The 12687-nt window shown below is 47.6% G+C and overlaps 1 protein-coding gene across 5 annotated transcripts; it reads right to left on the bottom strand.

Annotated features, from left to right (window-relative positions):
- Positions 1-7655: 7655 nt before the first annotated feature.
- NHLH2 (nescient helix-loop-helix 2) lies at positions 7656-12419 on the bottom strand. 5 transcript variants are annotated; one of them, XM_032447379.1, is made up of 4 exons: positions 12302-12419; positions 11278-11896; positions 10977-11054; positions 7656-9316 (listed from the first exon to the last, which is right to left on the bottom strand). In XM_032447379.1, the coding sequence occupies exon 4, from the start codon at positions 9294-9296 to the stop codon at positions 8880-8882; it is 417 nt and encodes a 138-aa protein (XP_032303270.1). In that variant the 5' UTR covers positions 9297-9316; positions 10977-11054; positions 11278-11896; positions 12302-12419; the 3' UTR covers positions 7656-8879. The 5 variants fall into 5 exon arrangements, with proteins under 5 accessions (XP_032303270.1, XP_032303269.1, XP_015730527.1 ...); XM_032447378.1 differs by lacking the exon at positions 12302-12419 and adding an exon at positions 12191-12292; XM_015875041.2 differs by lacking the exon at positions 12302-12419 and adding an exon at positions 11984-12250 and having other exon boundaries at positions 10977-11051.
- Positions 12420-12687: the final 268 nt, after the last annotated feature.

Genomic DNA, 12687 nt, shown 5'->3' with positions numbered 1-12687 from the left:
AGGTATTTATTCTGTGCCACAAGGATGCCAATAGCTTCTCCTGTTACGTGGTGAACCTTATTTGTAATTGGTTTTAGTAGCAAGCAAACAAGTACAACTGGATTGCAGCACATATGGAAACTCACATCATACTCTACCTTCCACTTTGGGAGTGAATGATGGTAACCTCCAATGGGATCCTGGCTTCTGTGTAGCTGCTGAAGGCCCCAGCCTTTAACTCTCATTCAGTGATTAATGAGAGTTTCTGCTCTTGTAGCACAATGACCAGCAATAAGGCAGGACTAACCCACAGCCCTGAAACAGAATGGCCTGGGATGCTGAACTGCTTGTAAGCTGCCTACCAGTTTGGTGGATGAATCTAATCGTGCTTCAGTAAATTAACTGGTTATGGCTAGGCACTGTTCTGCTCAGCTCTTTTTCTCTGCTTCAGGTATCACTGCTAGAAACAGTAATTAAGAGCCCCTTGTGATTGCCTCAGAGTGTAGTAGCCAGTTCATGTTTCCCCATAGGCACAAACCAGAGTACACGAGTCACCTCATGGAAGTGAGCAAGTACTTGTGTTAATCAAGAGTTCAGGTACCTCCCATAGATAGAGTGAACTAACTGAGGCTAGCTAGGCTAGATCCTTTTACTGCTGATAGTTTGCAGTCTGAATATGTAAAGAGTAGAAGAAAGCATACAGTGTCTCCCAAGAGGATGTGAGACATGGAGAAATACCAGACTGACTGAAAGTGCTGGAGAAGTGGCTCTGTTGGTATCAATCAAGCTAGAAGCTGCAACTCTTGGAGAAATTAAAGGATCCACCATGCATAGGAAGAAAAAAGTAGCCAGTCTGGTATAGACACATCTCTGATTGTGATGGTGGTATAACTTCCACTCGACAGAAATTCCCCTGCTGAAGATGCTATTGTTTTGAATCCAATTATCTTTTACAAGGTTCCTCCATTCTTCCAATACACCTAATCATCCTTATCTTAATGCGCTTTTCCTTTCTACATTGTCATGTAAAATCCATTTCCTTTCAATTTACTCAGATCTATCTGCATCCAGATTATTGCAACTTGGATACAAGGTAATTAAATGTGGTTTGTCTGAGTAGAAAGGCAGTAAATGCTATTGTGGCTTGTTTATGCTAGCAAGCAATGCAGGTTTCTCTACACTGTTCTGCCAGTGTGTTTTAACTTTGCCCTAGAAAGGCTGTGTTTCAGGCCACATGCAATCTTCTCCATTGATTTTTGTCTTTGGGCTGTCTTCTCATATTCCTGAATTAAGCCTGAAAACCAAGAGGCATTGCAGACTTTGACATCAATCCCACTAGGATCTGTCTCAGTATCTCCTGTTATACTGGCTCTTGTCTGAACTTCTATTTCTGATAGGAATATTTTAAAGACTGCTAATTCTATCTGTGTGGTTAAAAAGGTTACAGGGTTGTTTTGTTTTTGTTTTTTTTACCTGTTGGCCAAGATACGTCCTGGTGTTAGAATCCTTATGCTACTGATGGGTAGAATCCCTATGCTACTGATGGGACTTGACCCTGGGTATTGTCTTCTCATAATACCATGTACTCTGGAAGTCTGTAAATTGTATTTCACGTAGTAGTCGCACCTTTTGGATGCTGTTGAGGAGGAAGTTGTTTGGAAGCAAAAGTCCTGTATGTCTTGGAACTATACAGAGGAGATATTAGGAGTGTTTGTAGGTCAGGCATTCTCTGTAAGCCCACCATTGAAAGTTGCTTTAACAGTGATCCAAGTAAAGGTCAAGTGAGGCAAATTCATCTCTATGGCATAAGGTTCTAATCTTGCACACTGTTACAGGGTGAATGGAGTAGGGAAGTCTTGCACTGATTTACTTTGTATGTTGTATGAAGCTATGTTATGGTTCAAGAAATCTGGCAGCTCCTTCTCAAGAAATGCTTTGGTATTGAGGAGCATTGTGTGGGGAGCCCTGGACTTGGAGAGCCAAGGGGGCTGCTTGTTTTGAAATCTACACTTCTTCTGCTATAAGGGTAAATAACAGAGTATAGACTTCGAGATGTACATATGCCTATGTACAGAAAAGTAATTTAAACCTTTGAAGACCCTTTCTCATTCCCTAGGTCTTCACACTCTGTTATTACCATTGAGAAATCAAGAATTATTCCAGTTCTAGAAACACCATACCCACCTTGAGTAGGAAGACCTGTCCCACCCTGGAAATGGCCTCTGGTCATAGAACTTAGCCTGGTCTGCTTAGAATTATTCCAATAATTACATAAGATATCGCTCCACAACTGCTTATGCCTGAGACACTTTTTAAAACCCGAGAAGTCCCAGTGGAATGGACTTAGAAGACAGTTGACTGTTTCATTAATAGAATACTGATAACACTCATACTCTTCTGCTCTTGCTTCTTCTCTTTTAGTCACCACTTTAAACTCCTTTTTCCCTTCCTTATTCTTTCTCCTTTCTGCATCTTGAGTCTATGGTGTATCAGATTTTGGTAGTTTGTAGGAAACCTGCTCTGTACTTTGGCTTTTCCATGCTGACTTTCTCCAATGCTTTTGTAGTAATTCTGTGTTTTACTGAGAGGCTGTAGGGCCAGAGCTACGTGCAGTTTTCAAGATACAGGCTTACCCTGGTTTTGTACGATGGCATAATTATACTCTGTCTTGATTTCTACCTCCTCTGCTCTCTCTACAATGATAATATCTAACATTTCATTTTCTTTCTTCCATGCCACAAAGAACCAAGCTGATGTTATCAAGAAACAATATATCATAACTACAAGATCTTGTTTCTATGGCCAGCTCAGGACCTACTGGCTGAATGTGGAGTCAGAAATATTCTTCCCTGTGTGCACCGCTTTATCACTTCATTTAGATTGAATTTCTTGTGCCATTTTATCAGTTTTGTACAGTCCTTCTGCAATTTTTCATGGTAAGTCTTTGTCTGTATCATCTGGAATAACAAAATTCCAATACAGGTTTGTGGCTACATCCCAGGGTGACGTAACCCTGCATATAGGGTAATTTCTGGAAGTCTTTAAGCCCGTCTTAAATCCTGGAATTGCTAGAATGAGAAGGAGACAAAAAAATCAATACTGAAAATACTGAGTCTGAAAGCCTGGGATGTGGGAAAAGCTTGTTTTTGTATGTCTACACACAGCCATCCTGCTTTCTTCTCTGCTTTTCTTTTCATTTTCTTTCTTTGTGGTTATTTTGTCTGTGAGCTCAAGCTGAGCCCTAGTTCTGAGGTCTGCAAACCTTCCTGCCACTTCCATGTGCAGAAGTTTTGAGGAAGGAGAGTGAGGGGACTTCACTGAAGGGCAGACAGTGTATGACAAACCTCTTTTCTTTTGGTCATTGAGAGGATGTTCCTGAACCAGTCCATCACTTTAGCCATGGTTAAATTCTATTTACTGACCCTTTCCAGTTCCCCCTGGCCTGGTGTCTGTCTTTTCCTAGACTGAACTCATTTCCAGCCCAGAGCAAGCTGCTGCCTCTGGCTTGCTGGGGAAGGTTCTCCCCTTCTTCCCATGCTAGCAGCTCTATGTAGTTGCTGATATCCTTCCTCACTGCTCCACCTGCATATGCACCAGGTTCACACAGCATCCTGCACGTCCCACCATTGTCATGCAAAATCCCTTGCCTATGCCCAGTTTCTTACTGACATGGATGGTTCTGCCTTTCTTTAACTTCGTGCTCTTTTTCTTTGATTTAAGCACTTGTGTTATCATCAGCTTTCATCCCTTGCTCCAGGAAGGTAATTGTCCACAAAGCAGCTTTCTCCAGTTATCTTACATATCTCAGTGAGGAACTCCAGTGCTGCAGCCCTGCACGGTGGGATCAGGGATGGCTACAATTGTGGGCATGATATCACATTACCTCTGTAGCCACAAAACTCATTGCTGAGGAAAGACAGAGAAGCACTGAGCTGCTTATAGAGGAGCCTGGCCTGGGGGCCGCCAAACCTTGTAGTGGGGAGCTGAGAAAACTGTGTTAGGCAGCCCAACTTTGTGCCTGCACTTATGTGCCTTGCAAGTGGACTGGGTCTGAGCTCTGTTTCACTCCAAGCCTGTGTTATTCCAGCCCAGTGACTCAATTTATTTCTGTCTCTGCTCCTGACATTTCTCTTTCAGGTGGCTGCTGCCTAGTTTTGGGTGGGGCGGTGGGCTGGGGTGACTCATGTTTCCGAGCTCTTATCGGCATCAGTATGATGTTCTGCTTTTCTTTTCTGTCATATGGCATCCCGCTCCCCACCCCGCCTTTCCCTCCCTCCGCCGTCTCCCAGAGGAGGTGACAGACGGTCCTGTAATTTGGTTCCATTCGCTCGACTGGAGCAACACCTGCCCCCCTCTCTGGGGACAGGAGAGTCTCATCCCAAACCGCGCGAGGAGCCAAAGACAAATCTGAAGCCCACATGCAAATAGAGCCCAGGATAAAGCGACGTGGCCGTTCTGGGCAGGGAGGGCAAAATCCGTCACCAGGGGAAGAGATGGCAAAAACAGAATTGCCTCTGAAGAAATAAATAAGAAGTGCCAGGAGATTGCCTTTGCCTTTTGGGTCTGTTGCTTTTGTGGTTATTGATCTGTCCCACCCTGGAGAATAAATGGAGAGTACTGAAAAATAATGGCTGATATTAGAACATATTTATTCCCCCTAAAAGGACTGGGTTAATTGGGTTACAGGATGGCTGGATATGTGAACAGATAGAATGTCTCTGGTATCTCTTCGTGGCTGTATAATGGAAAAGATCCATCTCTTTGTTGAATTTCATACACAACATCCCTTTCAACTCCCCACCCCCTTGTGTCTCTCCCTCTCTCACACGCACATACACTCTTTGCTGGAAACACAGCAAAGATATCAAATCATAGCTGAGGCCCTCAGTATTTCTCTGCTGTAAATATAGGTGGTAATATACTACCTGGTTCACATGAGGAATAAGACACTACTTTGTGCTGCGGTCCCATGGAAATCAGTGTGTTTATTTGTAGAGGTTACTTTTGGCTTGCTGATTGTCTGCAGTTGCTGTATCAGAGTCTGGATCTGTTTGCAGGGTTTGGCTGAATCTGTTAGGTACCCAAATTTACTAATAATATCAGTGCAAATGCATTCTGCGTCCCATATCTGTTTGCATCTATATAGATCTGTAAATGTATTAAAACACCTTGTTTTCTGTTTGGAAGATGCTGGGTATCTGTGGCACTGGGCTGTTATAGATCTGTACATTCAAAGTGCTTTCTGGACACAAGTGCTGGAGGTTTCCATTCCTCTTATATGTCTTATATATAGTGCTGAACTGGGCTTAAGTCACTTACTTTAGCCCTAACTGGTGCTATGGGGGCAGTGCTCTGCCTTCTTTGTCTTTGAATGTGCTTGCTTTCTTAGCCTGCAGGATGAGCTCCTCTTTAAATGTGAAAGAATGATACCTGAACATTCAATGTTAACTTTAATCACTACAGACCCAAGAAATATTAACTCCTTCTTTCTGCCCTGTGATTGTTGGACTGGCTGAACACGATGTAACCTTCCATTGAGCAATTCCATCCTGTTCCGAGATCACTTGGTCCTGTATTGCTGAGGGAACACAGACATAGGCAAAGCAACTTTGATTACGTAATTAGAATTTATCACTCTGTAATGCAGACTTGCAGTGAGATGCAGTTTAAGCTGTTTGCTCACCCATAAATCCGGAGTTGAGAGCACTTAGTCATGCAGCCTTTTCATTGCGTTATCCTTGTAGCTTCTTCGTACTATTCAGATCTTTCTTAATCTCCTTTTGTTTTTTCTTCTTTTCTTTAAGGGGGATGTGAGAGCAAAAACCTATGTCTTGTTTTCAGTGGTCATCAGCTGCTAGATGATGAGGACTTCCTTCTTGATGCCAGGAGGAAAAGCAAAAGTGGTTTTGCTGATGTCACGGTGGTGAGAGAACATGAGCGAGGTGGTGAGTGGATGGAAGTGAGATGGATTTTGCAGGGAGAAGCAATTTTCTGTACCAGATAAATAGTCGCGTTTGGAAGAAAAGGGCACATCTTCAGGTCATGCACCCCAGCCCTTCTGTAGGTTAAAACTGAGGCTGGATCCTTCTGTTGCCACCAAAAACAAAGCCCTTCCTGCCATTTCTCAGAGCACAGTCGTGTTCTCTATTGTCTTGAGGAATGGTAGGTATGGTTCAACCCAAAGAAGACTTTTGATTCTCAATCTGAGCAGTACCCATCCACCTTGACAATACTCTCATCCGTGCTTGTAGGATAGGAATCTTTCTGGGCCAAGAGCCCAGCTCTGCAGCCCTCACTGCAAAGAGGCCATGGGGAGCAAGGTGGGGAATCCACCTCACTGCTGGGGCAAGGAGTGTTGTGCTTATGTCTCTGAGAATCAGGACACATTTGGGCTGCTAATTGCAGCAGACATCACTGTGAGGCCCAAGCTAGAGCATCCCTCAGCCTGTGAGCTGATGTTTACGCTACTCCAAAAATGTGCTTGCAACACCCTTTGTGGGCAGAGGGACACTGTTCACATCTCCTTACCCCACAACCTGTGTGACCAAATAAGCCACTGATGGCTGCCAGTCACCATCCTCTCTTCCCTTAAACATGCATTCCTACTCTTGGAAAGGAAACAAAACATGTTAATCTTTATATTAACTAAGTTCTTCTGGATGTTGGTAGCAGGAAGAGTTGCTGGATGGCAGGACTTGCACAACAGACTTGACCCAGTGTCCAGACTTTGATAGATGCCAAGAAACAAGCAGAGCATCTCCAAAGTGGTGGAGTTATTTCAGCACTGGAAGTTGTTGGGTTTGATAACTGTGCATTGAGCTACCCAGTCTGTGTGTGTCCCCTGGGACTCAGAAAGTGTGCATTGGTAGAAAGTGGAATTAACAGCCTCTCTGACAGGTTTTCTGCATGCAGCTTTTCAGCTGGGCAAGACCACACTTAATTAAACCACTGCACAAAGTGTCAGCCATAAAAACGGGAGGGGAGGGAGAGAGGGTTTTATCTCTAAAGTGAGTAACAATGGATGTGCTGCTTCTACTGAATGCAGCCTGCCCCTGTTGATGGTGATGTTCAAACTGTAGGTAAAACTAACCCCTTGCAGTAAAGAAGGAAAGAGTGTAATAAGGCAGGTGGCAGCAAGGACTTGCTTTACTCACGTAGTAACCTGTTACTGAATCCGTGTCATGTTTCCCCTGTCAGGCTTTGGTGGTGGAGCCCTATAAAGGAGAATGGGTGAGGTTCTCCTAAGCAGGGAAAGGTTATTTGCTTGGTTTCAGTAGAATCTTACCTGTCATGACCAGAATCATAACCAAAAGCAAGGAAATCCACTCCATGCAGCCAAGATGCAACACGTGTGTTTGGATTGCAAAGTTGGATGTATCAAAGAGCAATGCAGCAAAGCAAGTGCTTCCCAGCATCGGGTTTGGTGTTACAGCCCAAGCCTTGAAACCTGCAGCCAGGCACAGGTTGCTGTGGGGCAGTGCTGAGGGCCGTGCTCCTGTGCCTCATCCACGCATGGGCAGCTGAGCTGAGGGACAGCCACCCCAGCCAAGGAAGAGGAGGGAACCTGTTGGAGCTTTCCTTGAACATTGTGAGGAGGTTTCAAGCCTTATTCACAAGGCAGGCCGTAGATTCTGTCAAAGCCCCAGTTTTACAGAAAGACCAACGGGGAAAAATAATTAGGAAATAACCAGCATTTATTCGATACTTTTATTTATATGCAAAACAGGTCACCATTCATGAGAGATATGAAAAACGTATCAGATAGAAACCAGATTTATCTATTTTCACTACAAAATATTGCATCATATAAAGCAACAGAGACACACAAAAAAACCCTGAAAAAGACTAAAATCTTTGGATAGCAGATGTGTTTTTTTTTTCTTTTATCTTTCTCATCCCTAGAATGCGCTTTTTCTTGTTTTAAGAGATTCACAGCAAAGAACACGAAAGATTTTCAGGTTATAACATTTTCTTTTTCTTTTCTTTCTTTTTTTTGGTTGTCACAAAGGAAAGCAGTCCTGGATCGACTTCTTTTTCTTTTCTTTTTTTAGGAAAAAGAAAAACAAAAAGTCCTTTCCTAAAAATATACCGCACACATACAGGCCACGCTCAGCCCCACACACACCCGCCTGTAGGCACGCACACCGATACACCCACAAAAGAACCTACTTCCCTTATAAACGATTCGCAAAGGACCTCTCGGACGGAACTATAGATCAGAAGAACAACAAGTTGTAGAAAACTCTCCTAGTTAAGTGCTAGCGGTTGTCCATCCCACACACGCACACACAGAGGAAAGAAAAGAAGGTCAAGAACGAACGCCTCGGTATATATAAAATATAAACGGGAAGGGAGGGAAGGTTTGTCACACACAAGTGCAATATAATCGGAGCAAAACAAACGAACGAGGAAGTAAACCAAAACAGAACACTGCCTCGATCCCGACGTACACTTATAAACGTAATATTCCACAGGAGAAAAGTGTAAACACCCGACTATAGAAAACAATTGGCACAAAGTATCCAAAGTAAAATTGCCACCACTCTGAAAAATAAATAAGTCTTGAAAAAAATAAATTGTCGACTCCTTCTACCATAAATAAAAAATAGTTATTTTTAACCGCACCCATGGGTCACACGTTTAAGGTCACAAGAAGATGTTTTTTGGATATATATAAAGGGGCACTTGACAGCCTGAAGGAACGATCCCATTTTACACTTCTCCGCTTAAAGCAGCGCTCACCCCGCACCCGCGAGCGAGGCGGCAGCGAAGAAAAACCCTCCGCGCCCGTCGCCGGGCCCCGCTCTGCCCCGTGGCCGCCCGTGGGCTCTCGGGGCCGGGCTGGACGGCGGCGGCGCGTCCCGTTCCGGCCTCCGTGTGGCCGTCGGGGCGGGCGGGCGCTACACGTCCAGGACGTGGTTGAGATAGGAGATGTAGCAGATGGCGAGGCGCAGGATTTCGATCTTGGAGAGCTTCTTGTCGGGGGGGAGCGTGGGCAGCAGCTTGCGCAGCTCAGCGAAGGCCATGTTGAAGGCTTCCACTCGGATGCGCTCCCTGGTGGCGTGGGCCGAGCGGTACTTGGCCGTGGCTCTCCGCCGCCGCCTCTTCTCCTCTCGGCTTAGAGGCGGTGGGTGCAGCCCCGGCCGCCCCCCGCCGCGGCTCTCCCCGCCTCCCCCCCCGCCGCCGCCCTCCGCAGGCTCCGGGTCGGAGACGCAGCAGCTGAGCGCCCGGCCGTCCGCGCCGCCCAGGGACTCCGGGTCGGAGGGCGCCGAGGAGGGGTGGTCTGAGTCGGCCGCTTGGTCCGGGCTGAGCATCATCGTGGAGGGGGCGGAGGAGCCTTCCCGGGATAGAGAAGCAGAGAGAGCGGGGTCAGAGCCCCCGTCCCGTGGCGGAGCGGCCCCGGACCGAGCGCTGCCCCCACCTCCGCCTCCCCGTGGCCGCTCGTTCCTTTGTCCGAACGGGCCCGGAAAGCAATAAAAGAATATGCGCCCGCCTTTCTAACGAGCTCACATCCAGCGGCTCAAATCGGGCCGGTTTGTTTTCCTCCTATCTGAATACCTCCGTCCTCCCCTGCCAAACGCCGCAGCACCATCGCTCTGTCGGGATGCGGGCTGCAGACCGACGCTGATAAATAAGCAGAGGGAACCACGGCTCGAGGTTCCCAAACCTTGCGGGGCCGGTGGGGAAATTCATTTCCCCAGTCGGAACTGCGGGATCTGCCGTGTGTGCCCGGATCTCCTCCTGCTCTTTGCTGTGCCCTCCTTTCATTATTGTTATTATTATTTCTGCTATTATTTTCCTGACGCTAATCGTGCTATTCTCCAGCGACCATATGGGGACTATAGGAGAGCCGTAGGTTTTATTTTACGTACATCTACTTAGGTGCGAATGGGCAACCACTCTGGGCAACCTGATCTAGTAAAGGTGTATGTTTGGTGGCCCTGCCAGGCAGGGGGGTTGGAACTACATGATCCTTGAGGTCCCTTCCAACCCGGGTCATTCTGTGATTCTGTGTGAATTAAGAAATAAACGGTGAAAGGAGGAGAAAAACCCCAAAGCTGGGCCCGAACTTCCCGATTCCTTTAAATTTTCCCTCCTCTCCCCTCCCTGAGCGGAAAGGGTGGATGGGGGGGAGGGGGTGGAGGGGATGGAGAGGGGGGAGCGAAGAAAGGGGAAATAAATAAATAAGTGCGGTGGTGCCTTTCAAAAGAAAATTGAATCGTATCTTCTTGCGGCCTCACGGAGCACCATCTGTCATGTAGACAGCAGCACAAACCCGGGCGCGTACGGGGACATGCCGGCATGTAATAAAACAATACATCAGCGCTCGGGGATAACCTTGGTTGGACGCGGCGCGTGTGTGTGTTGCGTGCGTGTGTGAGAGTCGGGGGTGTCGAGAGAGGCTGGGAGGGGGCACAGCCTGTCCCTAAAAATCCCATCGCCGAGGATTTCCTTGTGAAGTTCCCCGGTAAAGTTCGCCTCTGCTCTCGGGGAAAATCAAAGGCAAGAACAGGGAACGGAACGGAGGGGCGGCCAGAGAGAGAGGCGGGCAGGGAGCCTCGCCGGGGCCGGGAGGAGAGAGTCCTGCTCCGGGAGAGGTCCTTCTCTCCTGGATGTTAATAGGTACCCTGGATGTTAATAGGCATCAGGCCCGCAAGGCAGGGGTGAGGAATAACATAAGGGCAGCTCAGCCAGTCGGCTATTTCTTGGGAGGGAAAAAAAAAAAGAAGAAAATGAGATCAAAATCCCCGCATAGCTGAGAGCCCAGTGGGCAGGTTGGTGTGAGAGCGCACCGGCGGAGGAAAGATGGGTAAGAAAACGGGCAGTGACAGAGGTGCTTCCCGGAGAAAGTTGCTTTAAGATTTTACTACGCTGTGTGCTGAATTTCCCCGTTCGGTTCGGTGTCGATCCGAACAGGGAAGAGGCTCCTTTCTCTTTCTTCCCCCCTCCGGCCACCCCCGTACAGCCGGAGCAGGACGCACCGCGGGGCCGCTTACCTCGGCGCCGCCGCTCGCACCGCCGCTCCCCTCGGGTCCCCTCGCCCCCTCGGCGGTGCCTTTACAGTTCAGATGCTCCTCCGGCAGCAGAGCATGGAAAAATTCAAAGGAAAAAAAAAAAAAAAGAAAAGAAAAGAAAAAGAAAAATCAAAATTAAATGGAGGGAATTAGGAGCAGAGCAGCGTCCTGCTCGGGTGGGGAAGGGCGGCTCTCATCCATCCCTCGCCTCGGCCTCCAGCGCTCCGGAGATGTTATCGCCGTGCTCGGTGGCGGAGTATAAATAACAACTTAAGTTACTTACGATGCATCGGGGGAGAAAAGAGCCGTTCCCCCATCCGAAGCCTCCTCCGCCCGTTAATTCGGGGCAGCGGAGAGAGAGCAGAGGAGACGAGCCTCGTTTAGGGGGAAAAAGAAAAAATAATCGCGTTCTTCGTCCTCCTCTTGCCAGGATCAATAACAAAAGGGATGCGGAGGTGCCATCAGCGGGGCTGCTCCCCTCCCCGCCCCTCGGCCTCTCCGCAGAGCCGGGGCGCGGAGCCGGCGCTGGGGCCGCTTTGTTCCGCCAGGGCCGGCCGGTACCCGGCGCGGGTCGGGGCACAATGCTCGGTTCCTTCCTTCTCTCTCTGTATCTTCCTTTTCTCCTTTCTTTTTATCTTTTCCTTTCCTTTTCTCTTCCCCTTCTTTTTTTTTTTTTTCTCCTTTCTGTCTTTTTTTTTCTCCTCTTCTTTCTTCTTTTTGTTTATTTTTTATGGTGCGTCGCACAGCTCGGTCAGTTCACCGCTCCGGCAGATGAGAGGAGGAGACACCGTTAAGAGACAAATGTTGGGCTCAGTAGTTTCTCAGCCGGTCCCTCAGGAGCCGGAGAGGGGAAGAAACGAATCCCTCATCCACACCCGAGGTTCCCAACTCCTCCTGCATCTCTGGGTGAGAAGGAAGAGCGAACGTGAGGAAAGCGAAACGAAACAGATTAAAAACAAAAACAAAAACCAAAAAAAAAAAAAGCAAACCCTAAGGAATGAAAATCTCGCCGCGGATTTGGGGAAAGGCTGCAGCACGAGGTGAGCTCACGCACAAAATGAAAGTGCGGTTCCTCCTCCCACTCCTCCCGGAGCGGCGGAGGAGCAGAGGAGGGATGCGGAAAGACAGACAGACAGACAGACAGACAGATAGATGGATAGACAGAGCGGAGATGTGCGCGGAGCCGCTCCTGGTACCAAAGGGTTCAGCCGAGAGATGGTTGGAAGAGATAAAGACTCAGAGAAAAGGGGACGGCATTTTTTCCCTCTTAAATTGATATTTAATGGGAAATCCTATTGGACAGAAACCTGGACACGAGTCTCTTAATTGGACTTGACATCTGTCACAGTGTGGGAGTTTTCACAGCTCAAATATTTTCAGCAGATCAGATTCTCGCTGAATCTGTGCCACAAATTATAACAGTCGAGAGCAGCCCATGATATAAAGCCTCGCCTCTGGATATGCGTTCTCTCTCGCCACGCTCGCTCCCACCGTCCCCGTCCTCCCCCCCCCCCAAATATCGGATACCCACTGATCTAGAAAAACACCGCTGGCATTTTGCATGCAAGCTAATAAATAGGCTTTAAACATCAATTTGCATCATGTACATTGAGCCTGTGGAGAATTGCCAGGCTCTTCTCCTAGTGCGTTTATTTCAGCTCTCCCCGTGTCCTGTCCACTCGCCCTCCCCACA

The sequence above is a fragment of the Coturnix japonica genome, chromosome 1, assembly GCF_001577835.2.
Source record: "Coturnix japonica isolate 7356 chromosome 1, Coturnix japonica 2.1, whole genome shotgun sequence".
NCBI lineage: Eukaryota > Metazoa > Chordata > Aves > Galliformes > Phasianidae > Coturnix > Coturnix japonica.
This window is presented reverse-complemented; position numbering and strand designations above follow the sequence as displayed.

Excerpts from the sequence above, each read along its gene's own strand:
- NHLH2 (XM_032447379.1), bottom strand. The coding sequence starts at position 9,296 with ATGATGCTCAGCCCGGACCAAGCGGCCGACTCAGACCACCCCTCCTCG.